This window comes from Dichomitus squalens (genome assembly GCF_000275845.1).
Source record: "Dichomitus squalens LYAD-421 SS1 unplaced genomic scaffold DICSQscaffold_3, whole genome shotgun sequence".
NCBI classification, from domain to species: domain Eukaryota; kingdom Fungi; phylum Basidiomycota; class Agaricomycetes; order Polyporales; family Polyporaceae; genus Dichomitus; species Dichomitus squalens.
In genome coordinates, this window is record NW_006766885.1 from 876,400 (window position 1) to 894,765 (window position 18,366).

The 18,366-nt window shown below is 55.5% G+C and overlaps 4 protein-coding genes across 4 annotated transcripts; 2 read left to right on the top strand and 2 right to left on the bottom strand.

Annotated features, from left to right (window-relative positions):
• Positions 1-68: 68 nt before the first annotated feature.
• Positions 69-5,161, bottom strand: DICSQDRAFT_98943 (uncharacterized protein). The gene is made up of 19 exons (XM_007361843.1): positions 4,979-5,161; positions 4,795-4,918; positions 4,680-4,729; positions 4,511-4,630; positions 4,411-4,459; positions 4,288-4,361; positions 4,148-4,238; positions 3,998-4,097; positions 3,681-3,942; positions 3,609-3,622; positions 3,070-3,554; positions 2,955-3,014; positions 2,079-2,903; positions 1,517-2,020; positions 1,395-1,460; positions 1,125-1,344; positions 511-1,054; positions 380-440; positions 69-316 (listed from the first exon to the last, which is right to left on the bottom strand). The coding sequence occupies exons 1-14, from the start codon at positions 5,140-5,142 to the stop codon at positions 1,976-1,978; spliced, it is 2,463 nt and encodes an 820-aa protein (XP_007361905.1). The 5' UTR covers positions 5,143-5,161; the 3' UTR covers positions 69-316; positions 380-440; positions 511-1,054; positions 1,125-1,344; positions 1,395-1,460; positions 1,517-1,975.
• Positions 5,162-6,707: 1,546 nt separating this feature from the next.
• DICSQDRAFT_51062 (uncharacterized protein) lies at positions 6,708-8,462 on the top strand (the record flags this gene model as incomplete). Its single annotated transcript, XM_007361844.1, has 5 exons — positions 6,708-6,968; positions 7,043-7,132; positions 7,185-7,300; positions 7,600-8,216; positions 8,284-8,462. The coding sequence occupies 5 exons, from the start codon at positions 6,708-6,710 to the stop codon at positions 8,460-8,462; spliced, it is 1,263 nt and encodes a 420-aa protein (XP_007361906.1).
• Positions 8,463-8,731: 269 nt separating this feature from the next.
• On the bottom strand, positions 8,732-10,405 carry DICSQDRAFT_79277 (uncharacterized protein). The gene is made up of 4 exons (XM_007361845.1): positions 10,339-10,405; positions 9,920-10,283; positions 9,319-9,856; positions 8,732-9,250 (listed from the first exon to the last, which is right to left on the bottom strand). Exons 1-4 carry the CDS (start codon positions 10,340-10,342, stop codon positions 8,867-8,869), a joined length of 1,290 nt encoding a protein of 429 aa, XP_007361907.1. The 5' UTR covers positions 10,343-10,405; the 3' UTR covers positions 8,732-8,866.
• Positions 10,406-11,154: 749 nt separating this feature from the next.
• Positions 11,155-12,709, top strand: DICSQDRAFT_51027 (uncharacterized protein; the record flags this gene model as incomplete). The annotated part of the gene is made up of 7 exons (XM_007361846.1): positions 11,155-11,276; positions 11,322-11,415; positions 11,471-11,587; positions 11,649-11,739; positions 11,794-12,038; positions 12,096-12,394; positions 12,451-12,709. The coding sequence occupies 7 exons, from the start codon at positions 11,155-11,157 to the stop codon at positions 12,707-12,709; spliced, it is 1,227 nt and encodes a 408-aa protein (XP_007361908.1).
• Positions 12,710-18,366: the final 5,657 nt, after the last annotated feature.

The window sequence follows — 18,366 nt, forward strand, 5'->3', positions numbered from 1 at the left end:
ACGGAACGTAGACTTCTTCAATTGTACACCTACCCTTTGCTCGATATTTGAAACCTCACAATACTGCGTGCTTGCTCTGGACACCACTGCGTATCTGCAGTCCGCATAATTGCCTTGACTCATCATAATGTCGACTTTGGAGGACGGCGCCACCCCGGTAGTCTTAGCGAGTGGGTCCTCATCAGAGGCACAGGCCGCCGCATTCGCCGACGATCCACGCGTACACTATGACAAGACGGCTGGTACGTGGCGTTTTGAGCAGGATGACGGGACCGAGCTGGAGTACGACGCGGCGAAAGGAGCATGGGTCCCAGTGGTAAGCACCATAACATTGTGCCGCAGCATTCAACGGGGCTCATGCACCGTCCTACCCCTACAGCTCGATGACGAGCTCGTGAAGGCCCAACAGGCCGCATACTCTGTCGTTGGTGTAGACGAGGAGGTGCGTCTGCACGTCTGCTTCCCTCCGTGAATACACGTCCCAACACCACCCCTGCGCTTCGTCTTCACAGGCACCCGCCGCGCCCGTCCTCAAGCGCATCAACAAGAAGCGCAAAGAGCCCGCAGACGGGCCCGTCATCATCTCCGGAGGCAGCAAGCGCGGCAAGAAAGGCTCTGCCGCCAACGACTCCAACAACGGCGCGTCCACTTCTGCGGCGCCTCCGGAACGCAAGTCCAAGAACACCGCGGTTTACATCACTGGACTGCCCTCCGACACGACCGCGGACGAGCTCGTGGAGCGTTTTGGGAAGTTCGGACTGATCGAGGAGGACGATGCGGGGTACCCGAAGGTGAAGCTGTACGCGCGCGACGACGGGAGCTTCTCGGGGGACGCGCTCGTCGTGTACTTCAAGGAGGAGTCCGTCGACCTCGCGATCACGATGCTGGACGACGCAGAGCTGCGGGTGGGCGAGCCGAGCACGAGGATGCATGTCAAACGCGCGGAGTTCGGGCACAAGCATGAGAGCGGTAGTGGGCAGGGAGGACCGGCGAAGCCGCGGAGGACGGTGGAAGACAAGAAGAGGGCGACGAGGAGGATTGGGAAGATGCAGAAGTGCGTGCCTTTCTGAACCCACTATTGCGGACGAACGAGGAAGACTTACAAATATGTGCGTGTTCTCCAGGAAACTGGGCGAGTGGGACGACGAGGATGGTTTCGGTCCTGCAATCACGGAAGAAGATAAGATGAATGCTATGAACAAGCACGGGCGGGTGGTCGTGCTAAAGCATATGTTCACGCTGAAAGAGCTTCAGGAGGACAAGTCGTTGCTTCTCGACCTCAAAGAGGATGTACGAGAAGAGTGTTCCACGCTTGGCGAAGTCACGAATGTTGTCCTATACGACGTACGTAGCCTGCCCTCCGCCTTGTTATCACCCGCTGACTCGCGCTGCAGGAGGAGCCCGATGGTATCATGACAGTCAAGTTCAAGGATCCACTCAGTGCCCAAGCTTGCATGATTGTGAGTCTTGAGTTGCCTGCCGAGTTCAAACTGGCTGAGCCAAGATTGCGTCACAGAAAATGAACGGCCGTTTCTTCGCTGGTCGCCGTATAGAAGCCACCCTCTATGCCGGACGACAACGCTTCAGACGGAGCGGATACGGCGATAACTTCGGCGAGGGCGAACAGGGCGAGAAAGCACGTCTCGACGACTTCGCAAAATGGCTCATGGCCGAGGGCGAGGAGTGATGTATGACGTTTCAGCTATGTTATCGACATAATCCTGGAGGGGCAGCACTGGACTATGAACGTAGTCTAATATCTATGTGTATATGTGCATTGCAGCAGCTGTGCGACTATAGTAAAATCCTTCCTGTGAACCAATGTACAAGGACGAACAAGAGCTAGACGGAATCAAGAATAGATGACAATAGTAGTCCGTGCCGAAAGCATGCAGACAGCGAATTTGATAAGAACAGCAAGTATAACATTCATCTGAGATCCTCCAGGATACCCAGGCCCACCCTCTAGTGTAGCTTACCAGCATGAGCAGAGCGGCTTGGCATCGACAGTCTCCAGGCGCTACACGGGCCTTCCAGTTAGCACACTTCTAGCAGAAAAATACACCCGGTAAACCTACCTCGACGATTACTGTCTTCGTCTTCGGACTCTCCACTGAGTGATCACGGATCCAGTCCAAACTCGGCTCCTCTTCAATGACGCCCTGATAGCTCGTGAATCGAGTATGCAGCGACGAGTGTGGCGCCTCGATCTGGCTCGTGCTCTTGGACATGGCCACCAAGTCCTCTTCTGCAAAGGACATCGACAAGTCTGCCTCACCAGCCTCCTGCAGACTGTCGCGATCCTCCGTCTCGGGCACCACAGGCAACCGCTCCGTCTGAGACGACGGAGAGAGCATAAGTCCACCTTCCGCAGATGACTCGCGAGAAACCGGTGGCGAGTCGAAGGTGGACCGAGTCGGTGGTGCAGACAAAGGAACTCGGTGCAGCTGGGATGGAGCGGACGATGACTCGCCGACGTCGACCTCGCGCTCATCGTCGTCCACAATGTCATCGTCATCAACCCCCAGCCGCTTCAGCCCGGCCTCGACGGCATCCAAGCGCTCCATGTGCTCGAGCACAGTGACCCCAGTGGTCGCAGGATGCACGCGCTGGAACTTCGCCGAGAACGAAACGGGCCGCGAGATGCCCACCATGTCCGTCGACGACCGCCGTATCGGCGGGGGGAAACCGTTAATGCTCTGGCTGCGTGTTCGACGTTGCTGTGTTGGTAGTTGGGGCATGGAGACGATGGACGCGTGTGGGGAAATGGGCGGAACTTGGTTAGAATAGGAGGACGTGCTATTCGCCACTTCAGCGTCTCGGAGCATGTCTTCGGTCATGGGGATCTCGTCGTCCCATACCAGGACTTTCGTTCTACGAGTAAGCTCCAAAGGACCCTCATCCTGAGGAGAGCTTAGTACGTCCCTGCACGGTGGTAATTGATGAGCGCTTACTGCGTGCTTCAACGACTGTACAATGTTGAAGGCCTGTCCCTTAATGACCGCAATTTGCCGCTGCAGAAAGAGCTCATCAATGGTGGATTCGATTATACTAGGTTTTACTACTTACCCTGAACATCTTGGGGTGGAAGTCCGGATCTACCGCAAACAGCTTTCTCAGCTCATACGTCGTCTCCGCCCACCACATCTTCGATGTCAGCAAAGGCAAGAAGTGGTCCCTCGTCTTCTGACTGAACGGTCGCCCAATGATTGTCACCGGAAGGTACAACCATCCATAGGTATACGATCGCCACCCCTTCGGATGTTCGTGAGGGAATGACAACGAGTTGTCGATAGCGGCGATGTGTATGTGCGGCTGTGTTGTATACGGGAGACTGGATGAGTATGCCGGCGCGTATGCGGACGAGGTAGGAGCCCCGATGATAGTGTGTCCGCTGCCTATGGTGTCTGACCGCCTAAGCTCAGTCATCATGGGCATCTCGGGCCGCGATGTCCGTGAAGGCGCGACGTCTACGAGCGACTTCGAGTGATCGCCTTCGCAGAACTTGATCATGTAGTTGTCAGCGCCACGGTCAGTGTTCAGCATCAGGTAGTCTATCAAGGCGTTAGGATACGGATCCGACCACACGTACGGGAACAAAGTGATACCTAAGATGACCAATCTGCCCGGCATAGCCATTAGTTTATTGACATTCGAAAGAGTTGCATAGCAATACCTACTTCTCGAGTTCTTCTCGGAAGTTGTCTTGTAGCGCAGGCGTCCAATAGAAAGGCTCCCCTGACCGACTCTCCGTCCTATCGTACATCCGTTCGACGACGTCGTCATCCTCGTAGTCCTCCTCCGCACCGGTCTTGCCACAGACGACTTTGAGAGCACCAAGGAACTTCTTGTAGAAACTGCCCTTCCGGTGGCTGTCGTCGTCGAACGTGTCGGAGATGGCTCGACCTGGCCATGGATGCTTTCGCAAGAAGTCGGAAGCATCTGTATGTGTGTTCAGAAGAATGTACGCTAGGCCAGAGCCAACGAACATGCATACCTGTGAAGCCATGCAAGAAGTATTGCATACTGCCGATCTTCTCAGGTAGTGGCTTCCCCTTCTTGGCCGCGGTGCGGTCTAGCCAATCATAGAAGAATGCCTTGACTCTGTGCTCAGCTGCTGCATGCTGTCACGAATACTGTTACTCACCTGACTCGATAAAGACACGAGCTGCGTCCTCGGAACAATGTTGAGACCCAGGCGCTCGTCAAGTAGTGACGCAGCCGCTTCCGAGATGTAACTACGCGCCTGTAAATCTAGGGAGTTAGGGAAGCGCGGCGACTACATACCTTAGATTGGGAATGAGACAAGCTCTACCGAAGGGTATGATCCACCGGAACTGCCTATGTAGCCATTTGGTAGTCTAAACCCGAATCAGCCACCGCAAGGATACTAGCGCGGACACGCCTTACCTTCGGGTTTAGGCGTCCGTAGGGCTCCTCGTCTTTCGGCTTGAAAACACTATCACACTATGAATACTGATCGGATGTGAAGCAGCAGAGCAAGACGTACGCAACAGTCTGGACGCGGCCGTCGACCTTCGCGCGGGCATAGTACGATCCAGAAGACCCCTTGGTAATCATCTTGGGATGAATGCCTTCGCCAATGGCGTCGCGCACTGCTTGGACGTATCTTGTGCTGTCAGTTAGGAAGGGGAGAATGTCACAGCAGTGATACTCACATTTCGAAGTCGGCAGCAGTCATAGGAGGCTTGTGGTCCAAGGTCTTCACCTATGAGCATAGTGCAGGGTATGTTGATCCCCCTAAGCAGTGAAGCAGTAGTGAGAGATACTCACTGGACTGGTGTGCACCATCGACGGAGTGTATTGGGGCTCAAACACGCTGTGCCAGATCTCCTTCTTGGAATTGTCCTCGACCTTCTTCTTCCGCTTCACCTTCTGCGCTATAGATTCGGTCCATCTTGGTAGGACAGCATCTCGGTTTCCTGGAAACGCCAAATGAATGGAATGAGACACGCACCTCTTGAACGCAGTGTCCAGATTCCTCAAGTCAATGTGCACTGGTCGATGCGCCCTGCGTAACCCTCGTGCAGTAACCGATTGCGGTAAGGACTCAGAGACGTCCGCTTCCTCGTCATCGGGATTCTGCGTCAGAGGCTGGTATTCAGAACGGTCGGGTGGCATGGTCAACGTCCAGGGAGCGTATAGACGGCGGAGGATAGGAGTGCGGGGTTGCACGGTGCGGGCGGATGTGCCACGCAGGGTGATTCGTATTCGCCGTGCCCTTCACACCGATGTGATCGCCCATATATGGCAATCACCATCTTGGCCTCCTGTGCAGTTCCCGGTACCCGTGCATCGCTCCTTTCCTTACCTTCGCCTTGGACACGAATGCGCCCGCAACACAAGTTTCCTGGGGTACGTGAGTGTAGCCTGCTGCTATCCCTACTACGTCAGGATAGTCTCAGTCGGTATGAGACGCTAGCGGGCGCCAGGACAACTTACACCCACGATCTCGAGTCTGAGCGCGATCAAGGACGTACATCTCTCTACATCGGCACCAAGCATGCGGAGTACATTAGGCAACATGAGCAGCCAACAGCATTCAGATAAGCCTGCCGTCTATGTAGAATCATTGCATCTCCATCTACGAGCGCGCTCGAGTTCAGTGGAAGACCGGCGACCATGCAGGAAAGCCTCAATGCAGTTATCTGGATACTAGTTGGTGATAGACGGAGCTCAGTTGTAGCTGCTAGGCAAGCCGTGGACGAACGAATCTGAAATCTACATGCTCAGTGCTGGGCTGCTACAGCGGCCCGCGTGGGAGCGCCGTATGTGTTATTCTTGCAACCTGACGCGCAGGTCTTCCGCTGAATCCGATGAAAGATCTGGACGCTCCTCGCTGCCATCGTCAGCAGGCTGCAGTGACACCGGACCTTTTGCCATGAATATGGCGCTTCGGATGCTTCCGTAACCAGCGTCGGCTAGCCTGCTGCGCTATTCCACTAGGAATTGCGCAATCCTCGCAGCTCTTGGGAATTGCCAATACAAGGTAGGTTCAACAGTTAACCACATCTACTTGTTTGACCCAGCGGTTCGTTAACCGACGGGAGGAAAGGTCGCGTTCTGGCACAGTGCTCGGGGCGTCACGTGAGTGGTGGCGGTGAGAGCGGCAAGTGAGCATGCCTCTCCCCCAATCCTCCCCTTCCGAGTGGCTACACAATTCGGAATTCAAGACGGGCACTGCAGCTGGCCTCGTCCCATGCTGCGTCACCTTCCCTATCTTCTGTGTCAGCTCGCCAGAATGAACCCACTCCTATTGGCGGCTAGACAGCGTTTAGGTGATCCGAAAACTGGTATTCGGAATTCGCTAGTTGAACGCGTGCAGTTCCGGTCCCAATCTCTTCTCGAGGATTCCCCCCCTTGGAGTCATGCTGTTAAGCGCAGCCCTCATATATCTCCATCCCAGCGATTGTGAGGTGATCCCTCCCTTCCCCTCATTCTTTGGCTCTGATAACCCTTTTGGGCTTTGTTTTGCCCGTCATGCCTCTTTTGCAGCCAGTGTATGCTTGGAAAAGCTGGCGAGAGCGTATTCGGTGCGTACTGTCATCCTTATTATACGAAAACGGCGCCACATATCTCTCTGGCCGGGGACGCTACGTCTGACCGAGGAGCGCTTCACATTCCGGCGTCTGGTGGACGTGGAATCTGAACGAACGAGGCCTCTCGGTCGTAGATGTACCATCCCTATGGTCAGAAGGCGTAGTAAAGTACTGTTCACTGTGACCATCAGAACCTCCGTTAACAAAAACACCCTTAGGCATTTTACTTGGGCGTGGCATGCTGTGATCATGGGCACGGGCGTGGTCTCGGCCCTCCTCCACAACTTTCCTTACCACAACGACAGCCTGGCGCTCAAGATAGCAGCACTCGCCATCTTTCTGCTCAACCTCGTGTTGTTCGTGTTCGTTTGCACCTGCACAATACTCCGATATAGCATGTTCCCCGAGGTATGTTCTCAGTGCTTGCCGCTGCAGCGCGAAGGTAAGTGCTCGACAGGATAACTCACGCGACTCGTGTCTAGATCTGGTCCTTGATGATCCACCATCCTGCCCAAAGTCTGTTCATAGGATGCTTCCCGATGGGGGCCGCGACTTTGATCAATTCTGCGCTGGTGAGCACATCACGATTGTATGCTCGACCGCTCTATGCTCACAGGTTTGCAGAACGTTAACCAGGACTGGGGTTTCGGCGGAAATGCCTTCCTCTGGACGCTCTGGGGATTCTGGTGGTTGGACTCCGCTGTCTCCTACCTGATCGCCTTTGGCATGCTCTACATCATGTGAGTCTTATCATGTTGTGTCTTTCCTATTTTCTGTACTCTCTCCTAAAGCACGGATGTCTCTTGATATCGTTTCGCCTCACCTGAGTTCATGGATCCGATTGTGTACTAGTCTTTGCTTTCCATATGCACTCTATGTGCTTGCTCTTGCTCTTGGCACTGCCACTGTCTACTCCGGCCGTAGATGCAGGACGTGGATGTAGGACGTGACGTGAGACGCACTCAGGCTCCGAGGGAGTGGATCGTTACCAGCGCCAGCAGTCGCTCATGGCAGAGCATGTCATTGACGCCTTCCGTAGGATGACTCGCCAGGACCACTCCATCCCGAAGATGACCGCAACATGGCTTCTGCCCGTGGTCCCCCTCATCGTCGCGTCCTCCTCTGGCGGCCTCATGGCCCACGCGCTCATGCCGCACTCCACAACCCTCGCCCTCGTCACCTCCGCCTTCTCGTTCACTATGGTCATCATCGGTCTTAGCTTTGCGCTCATGATGATCACCGTCTATCTCCTCCGCCTCGTCACTGTCGGCACCCCCGACCCCTCCCTCATCCTCTCCGCATTCATCACGCTCGGACCATTGGGCCAAGGCGGATTCTCGCTCCTCGTCAACGGGCAGGACCTCTTCGAGATCCTTCCGCTGCACATGGGAGATGAGTTCCCCACGATCGCGCTTGCGGGCCAGATGGTTTTCGCGGGATGCTTCCTCGGGGCATACGTGCTCTTCTCGATGGGTGTCGCATGGATCCTCGTCGCGGTCATTACGATCCTCCACGTGCGCGCGGAGACGAAATTGCCGTTCTCGATGGCGTACTGGGGCCTGATTTTCCCGAACGGCGTGTTTGCGCTTCTGTGTGTGGAGCTTGCCAAAGTACTGGATAGTCCGGTGTTCAGAGCGATCGGTGCTGCGTGGTGTGGTACGTCGTCTCTCTCGTTCCCTGAAGGTTACAATATCGTCTGGTTCTCATCACCTATGTGTCCTAGGCGTCGTGTTCCTCCTCTGGATCACGGTCTTCCTACGGAGCATACCCGCGTTCATAGATGGCTCAATGTTCAAGGCACCCTATGTGCCGGACCAAGGCACGACGGGAACCAAGGTGACATTTGACCCGGAGAAAGGCCTGGGTAGCAACCCCACATCCTCGTCCACCGTCGTACTATAACTCTGACATGGATACTTGCTTCCTGAACTTTACCAGGTATAGCCCCTCCTCTCCCTGCTTACTCAAAGCGGTACTCCCCGCCCCCGACTATTTCTCCACGCCAAACTCTTTCTCCCCTCGATTTTCTCGAACTCGATACGGATTGCATCATACACATCACTAGACGTGACGGTGTCCAGTCGGTGTACGCAATCTGAACCACCCGTCTGTCTTTCCCTGTGAATTGTAGCGGATAGAGTGCTGGTCACCAGGACCCTGGATCCCTCCCCTCTAGCGCAGAGCCTCGCGTGCTCGTGCCTGTGCTCGTAGTGTCGTATTTGTGGTTGTGTATGGAGCTCTGTACTCTACCGCTACATTATATATTACTTGTGTGCTACTGTAGTTTTACTGTAATGCATTCGTCTTCATGTCTCTTGCTCTCTTCCGCGCCCGATATCGAATCTGGAACTCGGTGTCCGTCTACTACCCGAGCTCATAGAGTGGTCGCTATGGCTGCGCCCGTTCGCGGCGACGGCGGTGCTCTCTGGCCCACCAGCTGCCTCGACGTCCGTGATCGAACTGTGCGCGTGCTCCGTCTTCGTGCCCTTTCCCATCGCTGTGGCGTGGATGTCGACGTCGTCGAGGCACGGCGCGTGGAACATCGCCCCGCTATATACCAGCACGCAGGTCCGCACAAACACCCACGCCCACAGTATCAGCGTAGCGAGCGCATAGATAGCGCCCCACACGCGGAAGAACGTCCAGTCCGTGACGCGGTACAGCTGGATCGTCAAGTTCGCGTACACGCCCTGGCAGGGACGCGATATCAGCGGTGGGACCGGCACAGGAGAGAAGGGGTGAGGAGCGTGTGGCTCACGTTCGGGAAAACAAGGCTCCAGAAGGCCTGCCGGAATAGGATTTTTTCATGCCAGATCACATCGATTGTCGCTATCGCGCCATACACCAACCACAGCGAGGCCATGGACCAGAGCGTCAGGGCGAGACCGAGAGTGGCGACTTCGATGATCTGTCCGACTGTCTCCAGACGCAGGACGGCAGAGCTTCCGTGATGCAGGGGCAGGATCGAATTGAAGCCTGCGCCGAGGAGTAGGATGGAGTACCCGCCTTGCCCCAGGGGACCGAGTGGAATATACACGCTGACCACTCCACCGCCTCTAGGAACGCCGTAGATGGCTAGCCGTAGGAAATAGAGCGACAGCATCATGAACGCCAGTGTCAGCCCCATGATCACCAAGGCGGTGGAGATGACAAGCGTGATGAGGCTGTTCGACGCGGAGTAGTTGACCAGGGGTGCGGCGAGGACTCCACCGCTAGACGAGATGACGACGAGCGGTACGACCGGAAGAAGCCACACGGCGGTTACACTCTCCAGTGCGTGCTTCTGCCGCGTGAACCTAACGGGAAGTTCGGTCAGTGTCGCTTCATGAGACTGTAGAAGCTCGTGGACGCTTACTGACATAAGGTAGACAATTCCATATGCGCTCATCACCGACAAAGCGACGTCGACCCACCAGAATGCCCACAGGGTGTACAAGAAGGGTTTCCCGCCAAATCCGTCTTCTGTGTAAATGACGCCAACGGCAACGTTGATGAGAGTGGCCGCGCCCATAGGGTATGTTCCAAGGAAGAGGCTTTGCGTTGGATGATAGATCAAGGCTGGCCATATTTCTGGAAACATGGTGTAGCGTAGTATGGTAAGGATGTTGAAGAAAATAAAGAGGAGTAGGTTGAGGAAGAAGAATGTATAGGCGAAAACCTTTACAGTCCTCGAGTCGTACGCGTAAGGGGAGTTGTGCCACAAAATTGCGATGACACCGGTCCCTGTCGGAATATTGCACCGTCAGACATGATTTGAACCAGTGACTACTATACACACCCATAATGGCAGCGAACCATGCTGGCGTGAAATGTCTGAAGAAGTGACGGATCAGCTTGCAAGCTAAGCAATCTTACTATACGATCACACACCGGATGCATTCGACAAGCCTCGCCGTGTATTTTGCAGCCCTAGGACCCATGGCTGCTGGACGACAGGAAGCGGTGAATGGACCCCCCACCTTGGTCCTGGAGGCCGAACCGAGGAGTTTGCGGATGACGTCGTAAATTGCTGTAACTTCGCAATGGGGCTTCGGACTTACACTCAACTGCTCATGACACCGCCACCTCGGGGCAACGCGGCCGCCCAGCCCGCCTGAAATATTCGTGGCCACCGAGTGCCCCATATGGGTGTGAAGGTTATTACTAGGAAGAGACCAGTATGTCTCGCACGCGCTCGACGGTCAATCCCAACTGTGTCGACCAAGGGGCTGTTCTCTGGCGCGCTGACTATATGGCAACACACTAGGCGTAACAGTTTTGCGTTTATGTAGGCACATCTTCATTGATGCTAGTCTCGTGACCAGACGTTCGGAGCTTCAATCGGATGCAAAAAACCGGGTGCATCCGAGCTCCTGAACTGATGCACCCGGTTTTTCGCATCCGATTGAAGCTCCGAACGTCTGGTCACGAGACTACATTGATGCCAGTGACTCGTGAGCGCACAGCGTCATGTCACCGAGGCCGGAGGGAGGACCGTTCAGGTCTGATTGTTTGAGCGTGTTTGTCAAAACCCTCCGATCCAAACACGGACAAACTCGTCTTTGCTGGACCGGCACGCGACGTGGCAGCACGTGTTCTTTCATTCACGTCCATCATGTCGGTCGCAAGCACGGATTGGGACCTATTATCGTCCTATGCCGGTCTCCTGTCATTAGCATGCGCGTCAATATATGCTGGGTCCTATGGCTCACTATCAGTTAGGCACTCCTCATTCTGGTCACGCGACGTCGCGCTCAACTTTCGCTGCGACTGTGAACAGAGCAAAAGTTTCAAGCGACCAGGAACAGAACCTGATGAACAGGATGAACAGGAAGTCGAGAGATTGTCGTCCCAGGATGCTTATCTGTTCCCGGTGGTTCGTTATGCTTTCGCACTGAGTCTGAATGACACCGTTCAATTGGGCTATATAGGTTGGTTCCGTCGTGCTGTTCGGCTTGTATCTTATCGTCAAGTACTACGGCAAGGAGTGGATCACATGGCTGTTGCAATGGTACTTCACCATTGCGGGAGTCGGCAGCGTGGGCAAGGTGAGCACTTATCTTGAACTTATCGTGGTCTTCCCCCCTTGCCCATGCTGAAACACACTAGTCGCTTATCTCCGTGACGCGCTGGCTCGTTGGAGAGTCACGTTGGAAGAAGTTTGATAACAACAAAATCCTGGTACTTAAGGGGCCCCGCGGTCAGCTCTTCCCCCCCCCCTTTGCAATCCCGTTGCTCACCCCGGCTATCATAGAACTGCTATCGTTCTCTCTACGGACCCCATCTCTCTTCCTCCTACCTATTGGGGCGATACCCTCAATCTTGTATACTTTTGGTGGTAGTGTTACTCGTCGCTCTGCTTTGCTCACTGATATCTTGGGCTTGTCGTTCTCGCATAATGCTCTCTCCTTACTCAAACTGGATTCATTCAAGACTGGGGTGGTTCTCTTGTCGGGCCTGTTCGTGTACGACATCTGGTGGGTGTTCGGGACCGAAGTGGTGAGTGCTGTGCTACTGCTCGGAAGTTTACCTGCGAAGCCATCGCTATCTCCCCAGATGGTCAAGGTCGCTACCAACCTGGACGTCCCCATCAAGCTGCTGTGGCCCAAGTCCGTGCTATTCTCCGCAGAACGAGGATTCACCATGCTCGGTCTCGGCGACATCGTGATCCCAGGCATGTTTGTGGCGACCGCGCTTCGGTACGACTATCATCGTGCTTCCCGTCAAGGTCAGCTCGCCTCGGTTCGAAAGGCATACTTCCATGCTGCACTGGTCGCCTACGCGCTTGGTCTCGTTACCACCATGTCTGTGATGCACTTCTTCCGGAAGGCGCAGCCCGCACTTCTCTACCTAAGGTACGCGTCCTCCGACATGGAAGACTGCGGTCGTTAACCGGGCCACTGCTCGCTAGCCCCGCTTGTATCCTGTCTTTCTTCGTCATGGCGCTGTTCCAAGGAGACCTTAACGAGGCGTGGAGCTGGTCGGACCAACTGGAAGAGAAGCCCGAGCAACGTTGCGATAAGTCGGCTGCTGGCTCGATCGACAGGAACCCACAGGTGGACGCTGCGGCGAACTCCCTCAATGGCGAGGAACCCCTATCCGAGGATGCGATTACTCCGTCATTGCTTCCAGAGGAGTCGCCGGAGGGTTCAGAGGGGGGAAGCGGTTGAAAAGGAAGCGCAGTTGACTATGATACCCAGCTGTGTATAATTCCGTCTCCACTCTCACGCCGCTAATCTATACATTGTCCCTTCCCAAGCGTTTCACGGTGAGGTATGACGGTCGTGTGAGATAGGGCGCTCTGGGTAACTATCGACTTCCAGAAGCTACAGTGCCAAGACCTCCACAAATCCCGCGTCCGTTCTTGTCATGGTTTCGCGCGCGTTCCCTAGTTCTCCGTTGCTGGTTATGGTGGTTCACGGGAGTGAGAGTTCGCTCTGTCGCGGCGGGAGAGTCCCCTAGTCGTCGTCGAAGTGAGTACACCCTCCCAAACTCCGGAGTGCAACGACAAGTTTTGCACTCGGGTGGAAGTGTTCGTTGCGGTATACTGCTACCCACCGGCCCCTTTCTGGACGCGAGTGATCAGCGTTATCAGCGTTGTGCCACGTACACGTCGCTACATGGTTCGGCATCTCCTAGGAGTGTTATATTCCCTGTGGCAGTAGGGCAAGGTAGGCGTAGAGATACAATTTTTTCCTGCCCGGTCTCCGCTCAATGGATCGACATGTTCACACAGCTCGGTTTGCTCCCCTGCGTACTCGTGTCATTTGTCATCTCCTCGCTCACCACGTGTAGCACAGGTACAGATACACGGGTTCAGATGGTGAAGGTTTCGAGCAGAAACTTCCACCGCTATGCACCTGCATGGCAGATGTAAAGTGAGTAACTATATCAACTCGCATCGTCCTCGGAATTCTGATGACAACTGCGAACACCCCAGGAAGTACTATAACCACCTCATTCGTAGGGGGAGTGTACGACAATGAGAGTGGGGGGTGCCATATCGCAGGAGATAGAACGTGGAGGTGAACGGGGACATCCGTGAGGGCAGCCGGACGTGTATAATGCCAGCCGACAGCTGGTGTATCGCAGAAACGCGACAGTCCAAACACAAGAAATCCTTGAGACGAAGGCCAGAGCTCGCAGGGAAACACCAGGAGAGTTGCCAGAGACAGGAAGGGTTTATTTGATTAACACGCCAAGTTCTAGGAAAGCGTCGGGCAAGACGAGCGTGAAGGCCTGGAATATCGTCAGGCAAGACAAGTGTGAAGCCTGGAAAAACATCAGGCAAGACAAGTGCAAGGGCCTCGGAGACCGTCAGGCAAAAGCGACCAGTTCAGAGACCATATAAGCGACGAGACGGCGTTGTATCAACAACGTGACAAAAGAGACAGCAAGACAATGCTGACCAGAGGCGACGAGACAGCGTCGTTCTGAAGATATGACAGAGGGAGAGGGCGCAGAGAGACAGCGCAGAGACCACACGAGAGGCCGACAGGGACATGTGGCAGAGGGGACAAGCGAGAGCACAGCCTATGTGGAGCTGCGAAGAGGAGTATAGTCATCCCAAGGCCTGGAACCGGGTGACCTGTATGCGCCGTACAAAGGCATGGTGGTACCGACGCCGGTGTCGGTGACTATAAGCGTTGTGGAGCTGAGGAATCCGAGTCGATAGAAGTTGAGTAGGACAAAGCCGGCGGGGAGTAGGCAAAGGACATCCGACCGGAGAAGAATATGCCAGTAAGACCGGGACGATATTGCGCCTGCAGGGTTGTCCAAGATCGGGGGAGGGACCTCCTTTGTGGGCGTGTGCGACACGGACGCCGACAGTTCGGGGTGAAAACCAGTCTTGAAAAGCCCATACGAGAATACAGATGGGAGGGACACTGCGATGCACTACACAAGCGGATATCCGGAGGGGATGCGGTTCCATGAACACAGCATTGAAGGGCCGCACCATGAAAGCGACGGCTGCTCGCAGAGCCGCGACCGGTAATGTAGAGTATACACGACCCCAGAGAGTTGTCGTGGTCGTGAGGGGCAACGAATGTGCTTGAGGCGATAGGATTGACCTCGAGATGCAAAGGGGAAGACTGTTAGAATGTTGTCGATGATCCGTCGTGAGTGAGGTCGGCGGAATGATGAATATTTTGGTATGATTTCCAGGCTACTAGCAGATCAAGGTCCAGAAAGTATTGACTAGGGCAGTAGGGTCAGTATCCGGTCTGCATACCAAAACAGCTACCTCGCCGGCTTTTCCGTACACCTTGTGCAAACAAACGGTGCCCCACCGACAAATTGCATCTGCTGAGATCTTGAGTCCGCCGCATGTACGGTCGCGTGTGGTGTCGCGGCTCATTCGCGAGCCGGCAGTTTTTGCGGCTTGCGGCGTTGGCCTGGACATTGTGCCTCCCGCCATTGGACCTGGACGCAACCGATCGATGGGGATGAGATCTTTTCTTGCGTCGCAGCCAGCAGCCGAGACAGGCACCGTCAAAAAATGTTCACCGTCCGTGCCAATCCCTTTCGGTCCGTCCCATCCGCGTCTTTCGTACGTCTTGATTCTATTCCACCTTCTGCATCAGCGCTCCAGCGGGATCTGTTGACGTTGTGGTGGTGGAGCTCGCCGGGTCTCCACGCCCCCTTTCATTCTCTGTCGCTTGCAATTGCATCCAGGCTGGTAACATGCGTAGAACCGGGTTCTCTACCGGTCACATGTGATTAATGCTAATGAACAGGTCAACTGCCGGCGGCCGGTCGTCTTTGGCATACATATGGCGGGTGAATGGCAGGCGCTTGCCCACGCATGCTCCTTCTGATCGACCACGACAGTCTAGAAGGCGCAGTGGTGGCGGCCTGTGAGTCAACTTGAGAGAGAACCTAGTGGGACTGACAGGGACCGCGATTGGCCGTCGACGGAAAGTGGTTGATGCGCCAGGGGACGACTCCGTCGATCGGGAAATCTGATGGTTCTCAACAGGGGTATGTACTTGGGTAGTGCAGCTTTTTCAGAGCCGGTTACTTACACCTGCGAACTCGAGTCATGATCAGCATGGTCAGAAACGTCCGCGCATTTAGCGGTCGCTTAGCCTCTCAGCAGTATCCCGTCATTCGACGTTTTAAAGTATATTCTCGGATGGCTATGGGCAATGTTCCAAGCAACCCGTTGTACAGTGAGGTGAGATCGTAATCTGGAAGGTTGACTCGTGCGTGTCATGTGCAGCAGTGGCTGTGGAAACAGTCATTAGTCCGCATAGATTAGCTTCAGGGAGATCGTCTCTCTTGGACGAGCATTGTCCGATCTTTGCGCACGACACCGCCGCGTCTACGAGTCCACGACTCCGGCGGCCCGTATAGGCTTAGGGGTGCATCAGGAGCCCATGGAGTACAAAATGGACGCCGGAAGGATAGATCTTTTACGGACCCACCTCCGAGCGCCAGGAAAACAAAGGACGTAAAATCTTATGGTCGCACAGAGAATGAAACATCTATCCAGAGAATCTGAATCTACAGTTACGCCGAGGAGTGTTCAGATGCGCGGGGGGATCAGCGACAGCTGAAAGAGGGTTGACCCTCCGAACAAACATACTTCGGCTAGCCGCCGTCCAAGAAGGCAAGCGCCATACACAAACGCCCACACCTCTTTCTACCATGTGGTTGTGCACATGAGACCCAGCCGGAGTCGCAAAAAATCGCATAAACCAGTTCGGAGGTCTCGTACCTCTCGCAGACAGAGCAAGCCAACGAAGCCGACTTCCAGGCGTACCTGTCCAGAGTCGCCTTGAGCGAGCGGGAGAAACCGAGAGCGCGCCAGGCACGCTCGGCGAAATATATCCACTGTCGGCAGGCCGAGTCGCGTCCCGCAGCCCACGGGGCGCGCCTGCCTAGAACGCCATAGTACAAGATGCCGGCGCGATGGATCCAAAGGAACTCCAAGCATGGGAGCGCAAGCTGCGAATTCTAGCGCAGGGTTTCCACCTTCAGCTTCTCAATAACCATGCGAACGCGCCTCTTCCGCGCCGGAGACCACAATTGGACGTCTTGACTGGTGGGAGCGGCCACGAGGGTCCCCGGCCCCGGTTCCCGCATACTGCACGAGCTCCAGGACAGTTCACAGTTGACCACAATGTACAGTATAGTGCTGCTTCTCAGACGGCCGACTAGAGACGTCACTGGCGTTACCGAGACTAGTACTGCGACCTAACCGCTTCCGGCGCAAGAAGCGAAGAAGGGGGAGGCAGTCGGGCAGGGCTCTCGCACGCGAGACGCACAGGCAGTCTCATGACCTGCGCCCGAAGGGGGCGCAGGACGGCGCAGCATCGCCCACGGCAGATGCGGCGGCCAGCGCGACGACTCGGCGATCTGGGGTCGTGAGGAGGAAGCAGCGTAACACGGCACGCAGGATCGTCAGGCGGAGATTCGGCGGGTTGGGCGAGCGCGAGCCTCGAGGGGCATCTCCCCAGACCACCTGACGCAGGAGAAGGCGGGTGGTGCGAGGAATCGCTGTTACCATTGTCCCCTACCAAACCTTAGCGGCACTTACGTGTGCGTTCTCGCAGGCGTAGGGAGATGCGTATGTATTGTCGTCTCCAAGCACGTTCCCGTGGGCCGTGAGACGGCGTCCCGCATTGTGCCTTCTGGAAACGTGGCGCGGTGCGCAGGACATGTGCCGATGTAACGGCAGTGGGTCGTGCAGAGGTTGGAGACGTCGAGGAAGATGACGAAAGCTCAGGAGCTCCGGGGCCGCAGGTAGTGGCTCGCTCGCTATGTCAAACAAGAACCCAGGGGGTTGTATACGAAGTCATGCGTGGCAAGTTGTGACCTGGCTACTATGTGGAAGGTCAGGCTTCTAGTGCTACCACATGGAGCGTGCATAGCAGTATGCTGACCTTGACGCCAGGGTCCGTCCGGGGTACGAACTGGATGACGGACAGCTGTGCGAAGCTATTTCAATCAAGGCGACAAGTTGTCAGCGATCACACGCCGTCTGGCTGGTGCCAAGAGCGATGTTCTGCGAAGGACGACATCACGACAGGAGCAAATTCAAGAGACTGCGATCGCATAAGTTGTGTAAATCAACGCGAATGGTTGTAAAGACAATCAGGTCCCGGGTCAGGCAGAGACTATCTCCGTGGACTCTAGCCGACTGAAACGTCTGTGGGCGTTGGAGAGTGAAGCTGGGCGGGACATGTATGGACGTTCGGAGTTGCAGATGGAGAGGGTGACGGCAGCGAGGGCCATGTGAGCAAGGAGTGGACCTAGAGAGGCTTGAGGTGACGCCCCAAATGGGGAAAGCGAGGAGAGCCAGGGTGGAAGCTGAGTTTCCGAATGCGCTATGCGCGGAACCATGAAGCTGCATTCACGCAGTGATGGTGCACTTGGTGAATTCATGCCTGAACCATCAACCCCCCGATGGCCAGGGTCCTGGATCAAACCGGGGGTCCAGAACAATTTGAGTGGGCCATGCATGGCTGAAGACGGATCAGGGGGAGGGCCCGATGTCGCACTCGGTGGATGAACGAAAGCGAGGGGGCTTTCCGCTGAAGCATAATCGGTGTGAGCTAGAGAACTGGAAATGGTAATCAAGAATTTCAGCGGAAATCGTATGAACGGGGTTGGCCAGGACGCATTCCGGCCATTTGGGCGCGCTGTTAAAATGTTGATCTGCCGGCCGTTAGGGGCAAGACAGGCGGCCGTCTGGCAGGAGTACGCCCCGGGTGCCGCGAGTCGTGCTGAGTGCGACAGAAAGTACTGAGCGCAGACAGGTACGATGTGTGAGAGAAGCAAGCGAGTGCCTGTGTGGTCGGGTCGTGGGCCGGACTGCGTA